Source organism: Sorghum bicolor, chromosome 1 (genome assembly GCF_000003195.3).
Source record: "Sorghum bicolor cultivar BTx623 chromosome 1, Sorghum_bicolor_NCBIv3, whole genome shotgun sequence".
In the NCBI taxonomy this organism is placed as follows: Eukaryota; Viridiplantae; Streptophyta; class Magnoliopsida; order Poales; family Poaceae; genus Sorghum; species Sorghum bicolor.
Window position 1 is genome coordinate 27,276,411 of NC_012870.2, and position 22,624 is coordinate 27,299,034.

At 39.7% G+C, this 22,624-nt stretch overlaps 1 protein-coding gene and 1 long non-coding RNA gene across 6 annotated transcripts; one reads left to right on the forward strand and one right to left on the reverse strand.

Annotated features, from left to right (window-relative positions):
• LOC110431806 lies at positions 1-8,562 on the forward strand. Of its 2 annotated transcripts, XR_002449268.1 has the most exons (4): positions 1-178; positions 4,244-4,308; positions 7,804-7,881; positions 8,368-8,562. It is a non-coding gene; the product is annotated as an uncharacterized LOC110431806 (long non-coding RNA). The 2 variants fall into 2 exon arrangements; XR_002449267.1 differs by having other exon boundaries at positions 7,804-8,562.
• Positions 5,437-16,399, reverse strand: LOC8062268 (condensin-2 complex subunit H2). Of its 4 annotated transcripts, none has more exons than XM_021451429.1 (12): positions 15,781-16,399; positions 15,327-15,426; positions 12,758-12,861; positions 12,539-12,675; positions 12,371-12,449; positions 12,002-12,229; positions 11,719-11,894; positions 11,457-11,615; positions 11,284-11,364; positions 6,348-6,449; positions 6,107-6,265; positions 5,437-6,022 (listed from the first exon to the last, which is right to left on the reverse strand). In XM_021451429.1, exons 1-12 carry the CDS (start codon positions 15,962-15,964, stop codon positions 5,687-5,689), a joined length of 1,845 nt encoding a protein of 614 aa, XP_021307104.1. In that variant the 5' UTR covers positions 15,965-16,399; the 3' UTR covers positions 5,437-5,686. The 4 variants fall into 4 exon arrangements, with proteins under 4 accessions (XP_021307104.1, XP_021307103.1, XP_021307102.1 ...); XM_021451428.1 differs by having other exon boundaries at positions 12,002-12,271; XM_021451427.1 differs by having other exon boundaries at positions 12,002-12,449.

Consider the following 22,624-nt stretch of genomic DNA (forward strand, 5'->3'; position numbering starts at 1 on the left):
GTCGCATGTCACCGATCGATTGGGCCGCCGCTCCAGCCAGCCACGAGCATTTCCCGGCGTTGGCACTCGCGTTCGTCCATGTGTGTCGCAGCAACAGTGCACACGTTAACGTTGAGAGGACCAAGGATCTGGGATTCGACCAAGACAGGTGGAATTTCAGCGCATTTCATCCATTTCGGTGAGGTCCAAAACAAATTTTACTTTTTAAATCTTGAAATTTCACCGAATTGTGTTTAAAATTGGACCGAATTTTCTCGAAATTCGTCCATTTCGGTTGGGAGTTTATTTGAATATCTCCAAGATAGCATAATTCTTTGTACAGTACGACGTTGTTCAGCTGCTGCTCGCAGACAGATGATGCATCAATCAGTTGGGTAATAAGAATTTCCTTTTGCTACACTAATCAGCCAGATCCCTATTAGCATGTGCTGATTTACGGTGCCAATACACTTCATTTCAGAGAGTAATATATATATATATATATATATATAAGGTGTATATGACCGGACGAAATGTATATAGACAAAGTATATGATCATACTAGACCATCTAGAGTGATATGTATGTTAAGTATGCATACATACATAGAGTATATGGTTATACTTATATTGTATATGATATAGTAGTAGTATTTTAGTAATATATTTAAAATATAATTTTTTTTGAAAAATTTTCGCGTGGTAAGATCTAGAGTATCTTAATATGAGTATATAAGCATACTCAAACCGATAAACAAGTATGAATACATACACAATGTAGTTTATTGAAGATAAGAGTAACTACACGTACGTGTAGAAAGGAATTTCCCTATATATATAGGGAGAGTATATTCAGTAGCCAGCTACAAAATATGTTATTCTATAGCCACCTCCATTTATGATAATTTTATATACTAATTTATGATAATATCAATACATATTTACGATAGTTGGGTTACTATAACACATGGAGATATTTACCATAACGTTATAGTAAATCACTTAGTATGGAGTTATTATAATCTCGTAAATTAACATAATAATTATCGTAACTCAATGTGGCTACAGAATAAGTTATTTTGTAGCCAGCTATATATATATATATATATATATATATATATATATATATATATATATATATATATATATATATATATATATATATATATATATATATATAGAGAGAGAGAGAGAGAGAGATAGAGAGAGTATACTGGTTGTTTCTTAGGATTGTTATGCTAGCTTGTTTTTAAAGAAATGAGTATACTGGTTGCTTCGATAGTTAGTTATGGTTGCTTCATAGCCCTTTCATGGGTCTTCAGTGTTTTGCGGCAGGAAGGGGGGGGCGGGAGCCCAGTTTTTCCTCCACTAGGTTCCGCGCCCCTACATGTTTGCATATTTGCTAAATTTTAGAAGTTGCATGGGTAAATTGTACTCATTGCTAGGAAACAATTAAGAAGAATAGCATATTCTCATTATTGGCTGGGTTCTTCATATTTTATACATACATTGTATATGTAATCTTGTATGCTCACCTACATACAAATGAAAGGAATTCGTGGAGAACCTGTTGGAGAAACGCACTGATTTGCTTGGCCGGAGCCAGGAACGAGCTGCCGCCTTAACATATCTGTCCACGGGGCGGGGTTCAGTATCGTCTTCACGGCTCTGGTGTTGCTGCGGACCACCTCACCAGCAGAATTTTTTCCGTCCGAACGTTAGGACAGGAGCCTTCGTCCGATATTTCCTGCGTTACGGACTGAGCCCACCATAGGAGCAGAATCGAAACGAGCACGGGATCCTTGGAGCGCAGGAATCGGCTGCTACTTATTCCTCTTATTCTTTCTTTCCCTTTTCCTTTTATTTTCTTTTTGTTTTGTTTTGTTTTCTTTTTTATTTCTCTTTTTTATTTTCATGCTTATTTTTTATTATTTTGTGTTTTACATACTTTTTTATTATTCTTTTCCCTTTGTTTTATATTTTGTATGTTTCTTTTATTTCTTTTTCTTTTCATTTCTTTTTTCTTATTACTTTTATTTCTTTTCTTCACTTTATCTTCTACTTTTTGTTTCATGTTGTTTTTCATTATTATATCATATTCTATTTTTCTATGTCTCCAACACATGTGCGATACGAATTTTTATGCAATGATTGGATTCGGTATTTTTAGAAGAATTTTTACGTAATTAACTCTTAGTAAGCTGTTCATTAGTTTCCTTTTTCATTTCTTATATTTTGTTTTTCTTTCCTTATTTTTATTCCGTGTTATTTTAGACTAATTAATTATTTTATTTTTCATATACATATTTATTTCTTATTTTTCTATATATTTATCATTTGTTATTCATGTTTAATGTTTATTTTCTCTTCTTTGCTATTTTTCTATTTTTATATTATTATTGTTGTTACTAGAATTGATTAATTTTAATTTATATTCTGCTTTTTATATTCTATATTTCATGAGATGTTTATATAGTATACAGTTATGTTTTATGATGTTTTTTTATGTTCATGTGGTATATAATGTCATGTCTTGTGATGTTTTTACGATGTTCCTGTAATATAAATTTGATATTTTATGATACTTTTTATGATGTTCACATGTTATAAATATGATATTCTATGATGTTTTTATGTCCACGTGGTATAGATGTGATGTTTTATGATATTTTTTGTGATGTCCGTGCAGTATACATGTGATGTTCACGTCGTATATAATGGTGTTCTATGATGTATTTCGTGATGTTCATGTAGAATACATGTGGTGTTCTATTACGTTTTTTGTGTATCTAGTGGTGTTTACTTATTATATATGTGATGTTCTACGGTATATTTAGTGATGTTCACTTATGTTCTATTATGTATTTAGTTGTGTCTATGGTTTATTTAATGTTGTTCTTGCAGTACATATGTGATGTTCTATTATGTTTTCTATGTTTGCACAATATACATATGATGTTTTATGATATATATAGTGATGTTCATATAATATATATACAATGTTCTATAATATATTTAGTGATATTTTATAATGTATTTAGTGTTGTCCACTTAGTATATGTGATATTCTATAGTCTATTTTAGGACGTGTATATTCTTTTTAATTTTTCTTTATTATGTTTTCTCTTATGCTTTACTCATAATTTTATTGTTATTTATTTATGTTATCTGTCTATATATATATATTTATATCATATTATCATGAATCTAAACTAGAATATTATTGTTCTAAACTGAGAACATTTTTTATTGAAGACAAAACATTGTTTCTATAAACCTAGAACATCATCTCTGCTCAATAATGTTCTATCTTCATATGATAAATATTCGTTAATAAAATATTATCTAAATATATCCATGTGGGATCTTATTTTGAAGGATTTATTGTAACAAAACCGTTGGTGTAATCAGAATTTAATTTGAATGGTTAGTATAAAAGTTATGACTTTTTTAAATCCGCTGAAAACTATTTGTATGCGCCACCTCAGGTGATGTGGGATTTGATGAGCGTGGGTCAGCCTAGAAATATACACCCACGCACTGAGCCAAAACCTGTCGCGTACTACTCTTGGCGCTAGGCGAGAAAATCTATCTGCAAACATCTGGAAAAATTCGGTGGGAGTCCACCGGACGACGGACTCGGTCCGAACGGCCGGACCCCAATAGCCCCCCTCACCAGGGCCCTGCATTCAATTCGTGGAGGTACTGGGAGGAGGGACCGAGGGAGACGCACACGTCGCGGCAGGTGGAAGAGGCGGAAGGGATGAATGGGTTCGCGAGCGAGAAGGAAAGAGTACTAAATAATTTGCAACCTATGAGTCAGCCATAGTATATTTCAATATCAAAATTGCTAGACTATATATACCCATACATATCGACATAATTTGTGCAAATCATACATGTTCCTGTGAGGGGCGGGCAGAGCAATATAAACAACAGACAATAGAGGGATGAAAAGTCGAATTTATTCCTATAGACAATAGAGCTACCTTGAGCTTCCACACTCTCAACCTGACACCTCTCAATCTCTTCTTTGTATATGTATAGAAGCACACACTTGTGTGTGCATATGATATGAGTGTGAAGTGTGTGGATTGTATACGTCCAAATTGTATCCGATAAAAAAACATAGGTTATTAAAGATATCACGACAATGTTGTACCCGGGTTTTCTGGTACAAAAACTAAAGAGCAAGAATAAATTGACCCAAGCATGGCATTGAAACTTTCTCCAAATTTTTAAAAATACAATCTAATTATATGCAGGAAATCAGCGATGACAATGAAGATGACAGAGGGGAAAAGACTACAAGGAAGAGGAAAGCATTAAGGTATGAAATTTTATGATATCAACTTATTTTCAAGGCTCACATTGTCTCAAAAAAGAATCCTCTCTTCAATCTTTCGGGAACCTACATGTTTTAGATAAATCAAGAAAATCACAAGGCACAATTACTCTTTTGCTCACATTGTCTCAAAAAAAGAATCTGCCGAATCCGCTCGTTTGAGCTTATCAGCCGAATCTGCCAGCCATCCAGCAGTGTTTTTTTCTTACAACAATTCTGCCATAGCTTATCAGTCAAATAAAGTATATGCTACTAAGACTCTAAGAGGCTAAGCTTAGCTTAAAAATATGTAAAAATTAGCAAGAACTTAGCAAACTGTTATGTTTCGAAGAGCTTTTCTACAATTTGTAAGCAGGTGTATATAACTGCTATAAGCTCTAGACAACAATAGTAGCAGGACACTTACTGAAAGATGGATATCCAGGTGCTTATCCATTGCACGAATGGAATACGTGTTTTCGACATCATAAGACTAGCCTATAAGAACTATGCACCACTACAATATTGTCACCGATAACGATTTTTCCACTAGCTTGCTTCGACGACATTGTTTTGCATTGTCATATCAACACTTCACCTATTTATCCTAAATCCCAGGTGATTTGGCTTGGTTTATATTAACTCTATTTCCTCATGCAATCCCTGAATATTAGTACAACGAGTGCATCCATTGCGCACTGTCAGAACAGTTCCTGCGCGGTTTTTCTAGTAAATCTGAAATTGCAGTGAACATCGATTGTAGTGTTGAACCATGCAGTTTTAAGAACAATAAAAGCACCAGCAACTAGCATACAATAGACTTGGCATCTCGCTAGTTTATTGAATTAGAAATGAATCTACCAATGTCGTACCGCTATAAAAGGGCAAGTCCGTCCAACAATTCTTGCTTGCCCTGTTAGTAGGGATGAAAACGGTACGGATATTTTCCGACCGTATTCGAGACCGAATTCGTTTAGAGGGGTTTAGATCTGTCCGTATCCTAGTCCGAATATTCAACATCCGATACCGTATCCGTATCCGAATACTTAAATCGTATATTTGTGATGTCGATATCCAATCATATCTTATCCGACATGGTTGATATTATCTGTATTCGAATCCGAATCCGACCATAAATATGAAAACAAATATGATATCAGTAATATCCGTCCGTATCCGATCCGTTTTCATCCCTACCTGTTAGCATTACACTTGAGAGCTGATACCAATACATACAAAACAGCACAATGAACTATTGTACATGTACACCCGCTAGCTACGCCTAAGTCAGGTCACAGCCTATCCTGCCTATGAAGCCGCCACTGAAGTCAACAATTAGAAGAATCAGCCTCTAGATGCCCATGAGTTAGTTTCCCGTTGGCGTTCATCCGCTGCCTTCCAGATTGATCGGCTGCATTAGGTGAGCAGCTGACCTTCGCCTTCGCTTTCCATCTGGAGTCAGCCTGGTCGCTGTCTTGACTGGACTCTTGCCATTTCTATGCAACGGCTTCTTGGGGCACTCATGCTGTGTCAGGGAGGACTCACCACCTTTGCCTGCATTTTGCAGTGGGGATTTGACTCTCTTCCGAGCAAAGCGTGCCTCCATTTCTGGCCTCCGGTTGGGACCAATGAGCTTTACATGGAATGGATTCTCTGCTGTGTAACACACCAACTCATTCATGGCTTGTCCTTTGTCCAGATCAACACTTCTGCCGTTTACCTGTAACATTCACGTGGCTAAAAAAATTCCTTGGGGTTGCACCAGATGACCAGATTATGAAACTGGGAGAAAAGGAAAGTTTACCAGCTGGAGAAGGGCAGAGAATGTTCTGGCAACCTCATACTTTGGTCTACCACTGACAATCTCACTAAAAGATGCAGTTCCTGTATTGTCAGTTCTTGATGAAAGTGTGTCAAGGATTTGCTCCCCATATGAACCGATATCAAAAGGTGGGTTTTTATCCTGACAAGACATGGATGTAGGGGTGAGCGCTAAACAAGTTCATAGATGCAAAATTGTAAGCAGTTCAAAGCCAGCAACAAACCTGCTCTTCCAAGGCATCCTCAATTCTTTCTTTCCATGTTGAAACTCGAGCATCCATCTCACTCTGCTTTTCAACCTCAGCGATGCTGGCAAGGAGAGCATTCTGTATGAAGAATTATCTGTCAGTTTTGGAAGTTCAAGAGAAAAGGCAAATTCAGGACACAACTGAAAATTAAAGTTTGCACTTGCAATTTGGATTCTAGAAACCAGCAGGCAAAATGAAGTTTCCAATCACATAAAAGCTTTGAAGCATCACCTCCAGGTGAGTTTTGAGGATTTTATGTGTGTGGGTGGATGTGTAATATAGCTAAGTTAGTAGAGCTTTGCTTTAACATTCATGTCATTAACACTTTAGGTGGTTTTTTCACAAGTGCGCCTGAACATGTATATTTCATTAAGTGGATAGAAAGTGCGATCACACCCACGTTCAAGCCAGAAAAGGGCTTAGGCGGCACCATAAACAAAAGAGCTTGTTACGCTAAAGGAAATAAAAAGTGACCTACGACTAAGAATCTAACTCAATATCTGAAATATTCAGCTGAGACGCACATGCATCTCATTGTTCAGGCAGTAACAACATTGATCATCTATATGGGAGAAACAACCATATGGCAAAAACAGCATGCCTTAAGTCCTTAATCACTGCATATGAAAGGTGGAAGCACATTAAATATACCAGCATAATATTTTATTTAAACAATTTTACCGCCACAGATTGTTGCATGGGAATTTACTAATCAGTCAGTTCCTCCTGACACTTCCAGAAACTTGTCTGTAAAACCCAACACATGACAGATGCAATATCCAATATCAGAATTGTTGGGAAGATATTGCAACTAATCCTACAAGCAATTTTGTCCAATGCAGCAATAATCTATTATAATAAGGTTTATCCTAGCATGTTTTGACATGCTTACACCTAATATATAGGGCCTGCTTGGATGCCCTCCAAAATCTGCCCAGCCAAAGTTATGGCAGTCCCAAAACTTGGGCGGTTGTTTGGTTTCAAACCAAAAAATTGGCGCGCCGAACCTTCTAGTTGAATCAGCGGCAGACACAAGGCGTCCAGCGCCAATACTTTAGCTGCCTTCTGCACTCCTATTGCCCTCACCTGTTATTTTGCAGTATCACCCTCCCAACACAGCAGCCACCACTTCCCTCTAATCCTCTCCTTCTCCATCGTCACTTTTCACGGCCACCGTCACTTATCTCCTCCGTCGCCTGTGCAAGCCCCAAAGCTCCACCAGTCCATCACTTGTTCGTGTTGCAGATTAAAGGGACATATCCTTCCATCCCTACCTTCATAACAGATCCCTTAATCCGTTGGGGAACAAGGAGCATCTCCCCTCATCTGGTGGCCTCTCATCTCCGATTAATCCATCTATTCCTACTAGCATGTGTTTTCCTCCTTCAATCCTCATGTAGGTATGAATTTCTAATGTATCATCCATTTACAGATCTGCTGCAACGAAGTGCAGACAAAAACGTACCAGAACACGATCGCCCCAGCTAGATCCGTTGGTCCACTCCTGGAGGTAAAATCTTTCAAATCGAGCTCCTTTGGTCTCTCTCTGAGTCTCTGCATAGCTATAGGTTTACAACAAGCTACTACGATTGTAGTTGTTGTTTCTCAGATTCCCAACTGCATAACCCCATTGAATATCCCTCTGTTACAGTTCAGCATTATTTATGATGGTTAAACACTTCACCTTGCCCATTAAAAAAATCCAGATATAGCTACAATTGTTTGATGCTCCATGATAGTGTGCATTAGTTCAAATCACTTTAGTTTAGCTGCACATGTTAGTTTCAGTTAAAACAGCCTGTTCATCAAACTAATTTAATTTATTGGCTACTAAGCCTATTATACATAACATGTACAACTTCTTCCTTTGCCATTCATACTTGTGGATATCAAAAGGTATTTTATTTACTGGCTGCTGATACATGCTTTGCATTTTATTTTTCATTTTTTTGTTTGTGCACAACTGCACATTGCCTACACACCTACACCTTGATAGGCAATATTCAGCAAAAATTCCTCTGTTCCTGTATGTGGAGGCAAAAGTCAATAGCTTTTCTTGTTCTACTGTTGGCCTTGTGGTGGAGGAACAAAAATCACAAGAGTACAGCCAAACGCATAAAGTATATGCTCCACTTGCGCAGAGGGATATATGGCATAGTAGTGAGCTAATTAGGTTGATTGATACCTCAGACAGAACATGTATGCGTGAGCTCAGGATGTCCCGGCCTGTATTCTACAAGCTTTGTGCTCGGCTTAGGGAGAGGGGTCTATTAGTTGACACACTTCATGTTTCTGTAGAGCAGCTGACAATGTTTTTTGAAGATTGTTGGGCAATACCACACACATTCCTCTGTAGCAATTGCAATGTGGAGATCGGGATGGACAGTGAGTACATACTTTAATGCCGTCCTGCGTGCCATTGTAAAGTTAGCTCCTGAGCTAATTTATGTGAGATCTACATCCACACACCCAAAGATCACAAGAGCATCTCCAGCAGTCCCCCAATACAACTCTCCCAATAAGATAGTATTGGGGTAGCCCAATATCACTTTCTAGATTTATTGGGGGAGATGCTGCAGCAGTACCCCAATATATCTCCCCCAATACCCATATGAAAGGTCAGTCCCACAGGAGTGTAAGAGCAAATATGACTGAAAAATGGTAGTTAGGATGGTCCCCATGGTGTTGGGGGAGTTGTATCTCCCCTTTCTTTGAGGGGAGATGAGGGAAATATTGGTGGCCACCAAGAAAAGGGAGAGGTATTGGGGGACTGCTGGAGAAGAAAAAGTAGCACATCTCCCCCAATATGACAGTTTTATGGGAATGAGGGGTGGTATTGGGGGACTGCTGGAGATGCTCGAGCCCTAACAGATTCTATCCATATTCTGAGGTAACTCTCAATAGTGCAAGCGATATACTTTTTAGGTAAAATTTGCTGTTGGACATGCCAAGTGATGGCACTTTGCTAGCGGACACCTATTTTTGAGCAATTTCTGAAAGACACTCTAGTTCTTGACAAATTGGTTAGTGGACACCGTGCCTAACAAAATACTTTTATAAAATAGATATAAAATCATATAAGTGCCTCAAAATTATACCATAAAATCTTCTAGACTTTACATGATGAGAACCACAGTAAAATATTATTTTGCACTAAAAATGACTATTTTGCCTCTCTTCATAAATAAACAAAGTTAACCATGGTTAATTTGTTCATGTATTTGCAGGACACTAAAAATCTTGGAAAAATCATAGATTGCGTACATCACCAAATCATGGCTATGCTAAAAATATCAACTCAAAATAATAAAGTTTCATGTATCAATTAAGCTTAACATGAGATAAATCTATAACTCAATTATGCTAAACATATCATTATGAACTTTATTATTTTGAGCTGATATTTTTAGCATAGTCATGATTTGCTGATGTATGTATTCAATGATTTTTCCAAGATTTTTAGTGTCCTACAAATACATGAACAAAATAACCATGATTAACTTTGTTATTTATGAAGAGGCAAAATAATCATTTTCAGTGCAAAACAATATTTTACTATGTGATTCTCATCATGTACAGTCTAGAAGATTTTATGGTACAATTTTAGGACACTTATATGATTTTATATCTATTTTATAAAAGTATTTTGTTAGGCACGGTGTCCACCAACCAATTTGTCAACAACTAGAGTGTCTTTTAGAAATCACTCGAAAATAGGTGTCCGCCAGCAAAGAGCCATCACTTGGCATGTCCAATAGCAAATTTTGCCTACTTTTTATATGCAATTTTAGATACAAGTCTTGTGACACATGTTTGTCTCTGTACATAGGGTTGTATAGGGGCACTAGATGTCACTCACATCAAGGCATGTGTGCCTGCTAAATCTGTGGATAGGATTAGGGGATGCAAGTCATACCCCACACAAAATGTCCTAGCAGTTGTCAACTTCGACCTACACTTATGTCCTAGCAGGGTGGGAGGGATCTGCTCATGATTCTCTCGTGCTGCAAGATGCCCTTTCTTGTCCAAATGGACTAAAAATTCCTGAAGGTATTCTATGTCTATGGATGCTGAAACTTGTGGTATTTTGGCCATGCTTCAGGTGGCAAACATATGGATGCACTGACTAAGCTTGTGCTATTTTGGGTTTTTTTGGACGTGCTTCAGGTTGTCAGCATAATGGCCTTGTTTAGTTCCCCAAAAATTTTGCAAAATTTTTCAGATTCCCCGTCACATCGAATCTTTAGACATATGCATGGAGTATTAAATATAGATGAAAATAAAAACTAATTGCACAGTTTGGTCAGAATTGACGAGACGAATCTTTTGAGCCTAATTAGTCCATAATTGGACAATATTTGTCAAATACAAACGAAAGTGCTACTATTCCTATTTTGCAAAAATTTTTGGAAGTAAACAAGGACTTGTATATGGTTAGGAGTTCATTACCTCATGGTACTGTTTTAGCACAATGCATATTATGTTGTGGTGTCCTTAGGATGAAGATGGGTGTATATGATGAACTGGACATCTACAGAATATAGTAATATGTTATCAGGACGTAATCTATTATGTAAACTATGGTTCTTATATAATTGTATGTGTTAGGTACTGAATCATGGACCTTGGCATATATGTTTTGGCATCAAACCAATCAAAATTGGCATGCAAACTATGGTTCTTATATAATTGTATGTGTTAGGTACCAGATTTCTTGCCAAGGTTTTAGCAACCAAAATTGGCATGCCCTAGTTTTGGTTTACCCCAGTTTTGGCAGGGCAAATTTTGGATCCGATCCAAGCAGGCCCATATTTAGCCAACATATTGACTTATAGGGCACCAAGATGCTTGTAACCGAACAAGACATAGATGTAAATGGAGTAATGGACTATAGAACCGTTAAAATACTCACCAGATGTGACCGACACAAGTCATCGAGGCTTGCATGTGTATCTATGTCATCCTGTGTACCATTGGGAGTTGGAGCAATAGTCTGAACAGAGGAAAGATAAAAAATGAAAAACTACCCAAATGTTGGATAGCTAAACACAGGAACCAGCAAACAAAAATGTCAATTAAATAAACCTCGTCAGGATATGTTGGAACATCAGGATCAACATCTATGTCATTTGGCATGTCTGGATCATCATTATCAAAATTAAGGCCAGTATTTGATCCATCGTCATCTTTCAAATCGCCAAACACATTGGGATTTTCTTCTCCAAATTCAAATGATCTCAAAAACTGCATGTTGGATGGTTAAAAGATATAAATTAAATAAGTCAAATCAAAAGATTAGACATGCCTAATTTACATGGACACTGTAACAATGCTGATTGCTGAGTACCTTTTCAAAACGAGGGGGTGATTGGGAACCATAATGTTCCTCCTGCTGAGACTGCTGTGCTTCAAAAGATTTAGCATGTTCAGGTATGATGACGCCATCCATCTTTGCCATAGGAAATAAAAATATGACAGTTTTCTTTTTCAAAGTGCCAATAACCACCCGTGGAGAACCTTTCACTGCTCCAAAACAGATCAGTAAAGACAGTTCAATTCATAGGTCATCAAAATAGCTTTACAAGGCACTAAACAAAATAGATATATCCATAAAGAACAGCTTCCTGTACCTCTTCGGTAAGGCCGAATCTTTAGGTTGCCAGGTTCATGTGGATTCAAAGGTTTCCATGGATCCTCATCATCAGAATAATCTCCAACAGGATCCTCTATATCAGCTGGGTGAGGCATTCCAACATCATCATCAAAGCTAGATTCAACAGGATCAGACCAATGGTCGTCATCTGGAGTGGTTTCTTGAGTTGAAGATTGGTCAGGATTCTTCTGGGTTGGATCTAGACCTGCTAAGACTTTTCCAGCAGACAATTTACGACCTGTGCCCGCTGATCTTGCATTTGGGGAAGTGAAAACATTGGCTCGGCTTTTAGAAGGTGCTGAACTGCCTTGATGAGCCACACTATTTTCTTTACCAGAATGTTTACCTTGCAGAAAGTCAAAAACAGCTGGTGCATCACAAGGATCCAGCAGAAGGAAATCTCCATAAAAATCACATGTTGCTAACTGCAATACATAAATAACTACAACTATTTCAGTATGGAAGTAAAAATTGGCCAATTTTGCAGTTGAAATAAAGGGGATAGAATGTATACCAAATATGTGTCTAGCTCACTCGCTTCACTATCCAGACAGTCCCCTTCAAACACCAGTAGATTTGCTGGTGGCCTCACAACTTTTCTTTGTAAATCATCTCGATTGACATTGTTATCCAGAGTTGTCCTTGACTCCGCTGGAAATTTAAACAAGGTTAAACAAATGTTCTTAGCTCCATGACATTCCATGTAAGCTCACTCAGTGAAGGATCCACTTACCTGGGACATCATCTAACCCCATAAATATATCATCTTCTTCACTGGCAATCGTGCTAGGGTCGTTTTGATTAGCTTGAGCTGAGCCATTTTCCAGTTGATCCTGCCTAGTATAGTTACAATGCTTTAGACTACTGTAGCTAATAAGAAAAGATCATGTGATAGTATTACAGAAATCCTCAAAATATCATTTAAATGTTGAACACCCAAGGTGTCACGCTGGTCTTGACAATCATAAGAACCACTCTTGTACATACAATGACAAATTGATGAATCAGAATTCTTTTCTCCCAGCAGCACTATAAGCTGAGAGTTGCCAAAATGTTTATCAGACTATTGCAGCATTTTTCCCAATACTTAAAGAGTGTTCCAAACATGCAGGAGTGAAGTAATCAAACGGTAAGGAAAGATGACATACTTGCCGACTACCTTAACACCTAGGCACCTAAGCCCTAAGGTGTACATGAGGTAATGTAACTGTACCCTCCTCTCTAGAATGGAGGTGGAACAGGGTTCAAGGCAGTAAAGGAGGGCATGCTTACAGTGATATTAAGAGTGGTCGCAGCAATGGTGAAACAAAGGAGGAGGCAATGGAGCCATTGGTATTGTGGAAGGGGCAAGGTTGGCTCTAATAAAAAAAAAGGTAGAAGGACAAGATTTATAAGGCCTGCATAAAACACTCGCAATTTGGCTACAGGTGAGCCATGATAGGATTCATTGGCCTCACCTGTTTACCATTGCATCTTTGCTTCTCTCCATCTCATCTCTTTTCTCTCCTTCCATCCACATGAATCTTCAGCCACAGAGGATGGCAATTTGCTATTTTGCAAGGAGGCCCAAATTACAATAACATAGATGCAATGTTTTCTGGTCGGCTGGTCGATCCTGGTCGACCTGGGACCGACCAGGCGATTAATCGCGATTAATCAGCGACCAGGTCGATTAATCGACCCTGGTCGTCCTCTGGTCGTCCCTGGTCATCCAGGCATATCAGCTGGTCAACCTATATATATATATACCTCTATATATATACTATATTATGCACAATAAAGGAAGCATCAAGACTGCATTAGTGTAAACCAACATTCCTCTTCATCTTCAACTTGTACTAGCGCCTCTAGAACAGTCCTTGAACTCTTTTTGATGTAAACCAACATCTCCTTCTTAACTATTTCTAGAGAACTGGGACAATCAACAGCATCTCCATACCCCCCACATATCTGCCCAGTCAAAAAAGCCCAAAAACAGAGCACAAAACCTGGTCGTCCATGTCCTAATCGGACGATTAAACGCGATAAGTGGACGACTAATCGGACGACCAGGTTTCTGGTCGACCTGGTCGGGTCGGACCTCCTAATCGAGCACTCCTGACCGACCAGGACGATTAATCGCGATTAATCGGACGACCTGAAAACATTGCATAGATGTGTTCATCTCCTCCCCTTCTCTCCATGCAACCATTAGGCAAGGCATCAACTATGGAAGTTACTGCTGATTACCATAATGCCAAAGCAACACCTAGGCAGGGGTGAATCTAGGCCAATGACCATCAGGGTCTCGTCTGAAAATAGTGTGGCCATTAAGAACTATTAACTCTACATACAGTAATATTCCATTGGAATTCCAAAATTCGTCGGGGTTGGCTGACCGCAATGGCAAGTAATATTCCATTAGAATTTCCAAAATTCATAGCTCCACCCCTGCACCTATGTGATGCCTTAATACCATGATTAGATCACTATCTTCCAAAGTACTGAAAGGCCTTCGTTTAGCAATATGTTGGCATTGATCCCTTTGAGCACAGAGTAAATCTAACCAAGTGAACATGGATTTGGGCCATCTACTTGAGCTCAATGCTTGGGAGCTACATATAGAGTTTAAGACAGTAAAATGCCCGGCATGGTGGAGTCCCAAGAGGAAGCTGCCAATGCGGAGATAATCTGAAACAGGCATACTTCATCGAGGTTCCTATGAGGGGGATACAGATGCCGTATTTCATGGTTTTCGAACCAAGCAGCAAATGCGTATCTGCCTGTGGCATTTTTTAGCCTACTCATTTAAGATGCGCAAAAATGTAGAATGCATAATCTGTCATGTGGGGCCGCACATACACACGCCAGCGCCGTGCCTGCAACGTGCGCAGGGCCGCGGAGCGCGCAGCCGCCGCGTCTAGGGAGGGAAACAGCCCAATTAGTGGCTAGGAGATCAACTAGATCAATTAGCCCTTGATTCTAGGAGTTATCTGTTAGAGATTAGTTTCCATATTGTATGGCCGGCTGGCCTATATTATCTCCCATCAGTGGACAATGAAAGGCAACAAAGATATTACCTATCTAATCTCCTTCTTCTACCTCTAAACAAGCCGATGGCTGAGGGGCAAAACCTCGCCGGCGACAACGGACCAAGGCTACGAACTCCAAAGCCGAGGGCCAGCTACCCTAGGTCCGGGCGCCCTTGACATAATCACTGTCGGTTTCAGGCCCACATTTGACAGGTAATATTACATACAGTGTCCAGGTAAGCAATTAGTACATAACGGATAAATCTGAAAGCAGCATCATTCTTTACTTACTTCTTTTGCGAAAGGAACTCTAACGCGTGAAGCACCAACGAGTACAAGTACTCAACCTTCCTATTGTACACTTGAACCGATCCTTGGAGTAATAACGCCGCTGCAGATAAGAAAACACAAATTAACAGGGCAACTGCTGTCTTGAAAAAGAAAAGAACTTTGTTCTGATGCGATTACCATATTAAATTGTCCTTAGAAAGGCTAAGCCTTTTGGGTGAGCTAAACAACTAAAAAGAAGCTGCTTTCTTTTACATTTATCCAAGCAAAGGAAATAACACCACGCAAAATGAAGCAAGTCCACATGTTCCAGCCTCCATCCACAGTCCATCCACGCAAAGTGTCAAAATTTAAAACCTCACACTGCCAATTCTCAGCTCTACAGACCCCTACAGATAACACAGCAGCTGAAAAGAAGTGTGACCGCAAGAAACCCGGGCCCTTCGCACCACCGTACCTTCGGCAAAGTTGACAGAGTGGGGCCCGTCCTCGCCGGAGACTTCCCCTGAGCAGATCTTGAGCAGGTACTCCTCGAGGCTCTTGGCAACGTCCACCTCCCAATTCAACTCGGGGTCCCTGTTCGCCTGCAGAATCGAGAACCTCCCGCTGTTCGAGCCCACCTCCCCTCCGCCGCCGTCCATGCCTCCGTCCCGCGCTACTAGGCGCAAGAAAACATCTTCTTGCGGGATTAGGGCTAGAAACCCGGTTCCATAAGCTTCTGGAAATTGGGCGGGCGACAAAGGCACGAGGAATCGGATGTGCAAAGGGGAAGGGGAAGGGGAAGAAGGGGCGCTTAGCTGGCTAGGGTTGGGAGAGGGTTCGGCAGCAGAAGTGTGTGGGTTGGATGGTGGCGCCAGAGAGGGAGCAGAAGCCCATGGGAGGAGGTCGGCGCCGCCGCGGCGTCGGGCGTTCGGTAAGGAATGCGGTAGCTGTGTTGAGCAGCGGCCGAACGTGGTGGTGCGGCGTCCTCACGACCTCACCCAGGAGCTCCCGCCGCGCCGCCGGATGGCCTGAGGGAGGAGCCGAGGAGGCGCCGTCGGCAGCACTGGAGAGTGGAGACGCGGGTGCGTTTTTTTTAAAAAAAAAAAAAAAAGTCTACTTCTCCTCCCTAATTTTTCACAAAAGTTCGTTTTTCCTACTTAACTTCAAAATCAAGCAAACCACTCTCTTTAGCTTTTCAAACCGTACAATTTAGTTGTCTTTTTATTTTTAATTACTTTAGCTGAACCTTTAAAACATTATAATAAATCTTAAAAAAATTATAAAATGGAATTCAATTTTTTGGACTCCACGTAAATAGATCTACATAATAAACCTATAATATGGTATGCTTCAATATAAAGTTTTTGCTATAAAGGTTTTACCCTTTTCTTTTTTATTTATTTGGCTGAATCTTCGAAAAATCATAGTAAATCGTAGAAAACTCATAAAATAGAAAATCTAATTTTGTTAGACTTCACATGAGTATATATACACAACAAACTAATAATATGTGCATGCTTTAGTTCGGCAAAATAATTATAGAAGCTGCAGCTATAAATTATTTCAATTAATTACAGAAAAACATAGATCTAAAACTACAATTAAAAAATTCTACTAAAGCATCATATTATATATTTACTGTGTAGATATGCTCATGTGGAGTCTAAGAAAATTTGATTTTCCATTTTATAATTTTTCAGAATTTTACTATGATTTTTCAAATATTTAGCCAAAATAAATAAAAAAGAAAAAGACAAAACCTTTATAGCAAAAACTTTATACTAAAATATACTGTATTATATATTTATTGTGTATCTACTTATGTGGAGTCCAACAAAATTAGATTTTCTATTTTATGCTTTTTCTGTGATTTAATATGATTTTTCGAATATTCAGTCGAAATAATTAAAAAAAAGACAAACCACATTACCGTAGCAAAACCACCATTCACTGTAGTAAAACTGCCTTCAAAATCTCTTCAGGGAGATAAAATAAATGGTTTGAAAAGTTGATGAATGTGGTTTGCCTGGTTTTAGAGTTAAGAGAGAAAAAGTAAACTTTCATAAAAAGTGAGGGTGCAAAAGTAGATTTTTTTTTCTTTTTTTATGAAACCGAGGCGCGGGGTATGAAGTACCTAGCCAGAGGCCTCCTAGTCTCGCTGTGTAAGTCGGGATGGTGGGTGTTATAAAACATATTGCTAGTGGTTAGAATCTTTCCCTCTTCGTCTCTTATGATTAATACAGTGAATTGAAAGTACATAACAAATAGACATAAGATAGGGAAACTATTCTTTATTTATCTGAATATTGGTGATTACAACATAGAGCTCCCACGTATATATAGTCCTGTCAAGGCTTATGAGTTTTGGTAAGAGTCCACATACAAATAGACTAAGATTAGGATTTCTCCCCTTTTCTTTCTAATTATTGTTCAACCATAGACTAACTACGCTCAAAAGACCCGTCTTACAAATTACAAGCACACTGTACAATTGATTATTTCTTTTATCTATATTTAATACTCTATACATACATCCAAAAATTCAATATGATGAAAAATCTTAAAAAAGTTTACGAACTAAACAAGGCTTTATTAAAATTTAGCCATAGGACACCACGCCCTAGTCTCACTCTCCAATTGTGTCACTCTCCTTTCCCATCTCCATGAAAAAGGCAACGGCAGCGATGGCGGGGGCATGGCGTTAGTGGGCGGGTGTTGTCGACACGAGAGTGCAAAGCTGAGGCCCGTTGAAGATGGCGACAGGCTCGAACGCTTTGTCCTCAACAGATCCGCATGGAGCGCAAGGCACAGTCGTTGTGCCCTTTATGTTAGGTGACGACAATTATGAAGCGGATGTCCAGAACCTAAAACAACCTAGATAAATGAGTTCTACCCTTACATGAATCATGACTGGATGAGTTATTTGTTAGATGACGACAATTATGAAGCGGATGTCCAGAACCTAAAACAACCTAGATAAATGAGTTCTACCCTTACAGGAATCATGACTGGATGAGTTATTTGTTTTTTTTGTTGGTCCATTTTGGCATTTTCAATTAGGATCTAGGGTTTATCCTAATGTTGTGCTCTTCGGTGTGAACAGGGCAATGGGTAGTGCCTGAAAGGATAAGATGCCCAAGAGAAGGTGAATTGGGCTAATTCTAAAAATTAAAGTGGTAATTAAAACCTATTAGCCCATCTTAACCCTAGGTGCCTAAAGTGTGTTTCTTAGTAATCTACTAGAATAAAAGTTTTGCACCCTAGGTTCTAATCCTATTCTAACATGGTAATTCTAGGAACGTAGATACAAGAATTGAAATGCTTAAAAGTAAATGCTCAAAATAACGAGGAGAAGAATGACGTGATGTTTTGCTGAGGTATCGACGAGTCGCCACTCCTCACTAGTCCTCGTTGGAGCACCCACACAAGAGTATAGCTCCCCTTGATCTGTGAAAGGATTGATCAAGTGCTCTCTATGGTCTGATTCTTCATCGCTCCTGCACGGTGAATCATCTAAAACTCCTCACAAGATGAGTTGGTTCATTCACAAGCTCCGCCGGATGATCACCAAGCTCTCAATCACCACCAAGTCGTGTAGGTGATGGTGATCACAAGAGTAACAAGCACAAACTCTTACTTGACCACAATAAGCCTAATGACAAAGGTGGATACATACTTGCTACTCCATATGCACTAATGAGGTCATTAATCTTGGATTAACAAATCTCAATCACCTCACTTGGCTCTTGCACTCAAATGGATGCTTCAGCTAATCAAATGGGCAAGAGAGGTGCTTTAGATGAGTAGGAGTTGTATTTATAGGCTAAGCCTTCAAATCTAAACGTTACCCTCCAAAACAGCACCTGTCGGGGTCATCGGGTGCTCTGACGACAGGCAACGCGTTGTAGGTACAACTAACTATTAGGGGTGCATCAAACTCTGGCCAATGTCTGATGCTTACTGTTGATATTTGGTAACGCGATTAGAAAATGATCCGCAAGCGCACGGATATCGGTGAGCATTTCACCCGGAGGTTATCCAGAGTTATCGTATTTATATTTTTACCACTGGGAGAAAGAGTGCATCTGACTAACCAAATCTATTGCTACTATCCCTTTAGGCTACAAAGAATGTCTCTCGATGTGAGTGATGTATAGAGAAGACTGCAACCGTAGTCTCGTTCTAACCTTGGTAAGGATGATCTACTGTTCTATTGGGGAGGCTCACGGAATCTAGACAACACAAAGGATGTTCGACCCGCACCTATAAACCTACCCGTCCTGCTAACGAGATGCGATCTGCAAAGGTAACTTGGAATTGTCACGTTCCTCGCTACTACCACGGTCCAGCTAGTCAGGGGATATCTATGAGTACCCTAGCCTAAACACCACGTTTACGCTAACAAGTGATTACTCTAATACTCAACCGGAAGAGGATTAAAGTAAACTCATAAACCAAAGAACAATAAAACAAGAACTTACTAGTATTAGAAGTCGAATTACTGAAGAATCTTAGAAGCAAGCCTCGGGTTAGGAGACTTGATCCCGCAGGTACAACTCGGAGTAGACACCGACAGGCCGGCCTTCCTCCGATCCACACCTCCACTCTATCTCTCTCAATCTAGTAGAAACTAGAAGATCTATTTCTACTTTACATTGGTTGCTAAGCCTAAAAAGAAATATTATTTAGAGAAGAGGTTTTCCTTCGAGGGCACCCCTCAATCTCTATGATAATTTCTTGCCTCCTCCAGGGCCAGAGGGGGTCTCCTTATATAGTCCTCCCCTTCTATGCGTTTTTGGGTCGATAGGCGAGGTGGTACTATGTTATTCTAGATCCAATAGGTCGGTGGAACGTCGTGTGCGAAGAGAGTCCGGAATGGAGTCCAGAGGGGGGCGGGCGCCCAGGTCCTCAGGGCGGGCGCCCTGGGCCTGGCCCCTTTCGGGCTCCGCTTCCTTCCCGTGGCTTCTGGAGTCTTCTAGATGGTAGAAAATTGCGCGGTGGGTTGATATCTCTATGTAATCCCGACATGTGGGCCTTTCTTCCTTATTTCCTGATAACCCCCTGCAGAAATAGACAAACACCAAAACTCGTGGAATTCTGTCAGATAAAACCCTAAGTCTAGATGTTGATTTCATTTGGATCCTTTTCTTTGTTTATTTGATAATTAAATTTGATACTTAAGGACCGTCAACAAACTCCCCCAAGCTTACCTCTTGCTCGTCCCTGAGCAAGGATGAACTCAAGAGTTTCTGCAGTGGTTTCATTTCTTAGAAGTACACACGAATTTAAGCAAGATCTCATCTCTGAGTTAGAATAAACTGTTAAGACTTAAAACTTACTTACTTTACCTACACCATAGGACTTGTAACCGTCACTTCTGTCTTGAGTGGTTAAAAGATAGAACAGTCTAGCCAAGTGTCATGTCTCTTATTCTTGATCAGCTATAGAATTAGGGTTTGATCTGACAGAATTCCACGAGTTTTGTTGTTTATCTATTTCTGCAGGGGGTTATCAGGAAATAAGGAAGAAAGGCCCACATATCAGGATTACATAGAGATATCAACGCATCGCGCAATTTTACATCATCTAGAAGACTCCAGAAGCCACGAGATCGAAGCGGAGGCGAAGCTGGGCCAGGCCCAGGGCGCCCGCCCTGGAAGCCTGGGCGCCCGCCCCCCTTCTGGAGCCAATTCAGGACTCCTTCGCTCGGGATATTCCACCGACCTATTGGATCAAGAAAAACATAGTACCACCTCGGCTATCGACCCAAAAACGCATAGAAGGGGAGGACTATATAAGCGAGGCCCCCCTGGCCCCTGGAAGACATGAAGAAATTATCATAGAGACTGAGGGGTGCCCTCGAAGGAAAACCTCTTCTCTAATTAATATTTCTTTTTAGGCTTAGCAATCAATGTAAGGTAGAAATAGATCTTCTAGTTTCTACTAGATTGAGAGAGATAGAGTGGAGGTGTAGAGTGGAGGAAGCCCGGCCTGTCGGTGTCTACTCCAAGCTTGTACCTGCGGGATCAAGTTCTCCTAACCCGAAGCTTGCTCCTAGGATTCTTCAGTAATTCGACTTCTAAATTCTAGTAAGTTCTTGTTTTATTGTTCTTATGGTTTATGAGTTTACTTTAATCTCTTCGCGTAGAGTTTAGAGTAATCATTGCTGGCGTAAACGTGGTGTTTAGGCTGGGGTACTCATAGATATTCCCTGACTAGCTGGACCGTGGTAGTAGTGAGGAACGTGACATTTCCGAGCTACCTTTGTAGATCACATCTCGTTAGCAGGAAGGATAGAGTTTATAGGTGCGGGTCGAACATCCTTTGTGGTGTCTAGATTCCGTTAGCCTCCCCATTAGAACAGTAGATCATCCTTACCAAGGTTAGAAGGAGACTATGGTTGCAGTCTTCTCTATTTATCACTCACATCGAAAGACATTCTTTGTGCCTAAAGGTTAGTAGTAATAGACCGGTTAGTCAGATGCACTCTTTCTCCTAGTGGTAAAAAAATAAATACGATACTCTGGATAATTTCCCGGGTGAAGTGCTCACCGATATCCGTGCGCTTGCGGATCAATTCCTTATTGCGTTCCCAAATATCAACAGCAGTGATGGTATATGCCTTCTCTCAAGATATGTAGTATTTGTGGTATGAAGCATAGTGACATTATCTTCTCTCGCACCCTACTCTAATAAGGCTTTAATATCTGGAGCTCATAGGTGGGAGATAAAGTATACATACTTACAAGACATTTATTGCATAGTCAAACCATGGATCCAAAGAAACAAATCAATAAGCCAAATCAAGATGTGCATGTGTGGCGAATGAATGGTGTATGTTGATGATGGTGATAACAATGGTGGTGGAAGCCTAATTCTACTTTGCTCTTTGAGGGGATACATACCTTCCTTGCTTTTGAAACTTTATGAGGAGAATGAGATGCTCTTCTTTTTCTTTTCTTTCGAGGTTCCGAGCACTTGCTCCTTTTTATTTCCTCGTATCTTTTATTTTCTTTTTTTTCTTTTTTTCTTTTTTTTCAGAGCATTCATCTCTTGAGATAATATAGCAAGTGGTAGTAACAAGATAACTTGAGCATTTATTTCACAAGGGGAAACAGAAATATTTTTGGTTATTCTCTTCCGGATTAGGAGTAGAATACTTTTGGGTGGTTTTGGAGATGGAAATGAGTGGATATATGTGGATGGTACTTCCGGAGTAGAAGTAGCATGTATGAGTGAACGTGCAAGTGAATCTTGATTTAACCACATGACAAGCTCCTAAGGGTCTACACAGCTTGACCACACTCAATGCTCATAAG

Coding starts and splice junctions, on each gene's coding strand:
- LOC8062268 (XM_021451427.1), bottom strand. CDS start 15,964: ATGGACGGCGGCGGAGGGGAGGTGGGCTCGAACAGCGGGAGGTTCTCG. Junction 12,862..15,326: donor GAGTTCCTTTCGCAAAAGAA/GTAAGTAAAGAA, acceptor TAACTATACTAG/GCAGGATCAACTGGAAAATG. Junction 12,450..12,538: donor GTGAGCTAGACACATATTTG/GTATACATTCTA, acceptor TATGTATTGCAG/TTAGCAACATGTGATTTTTA.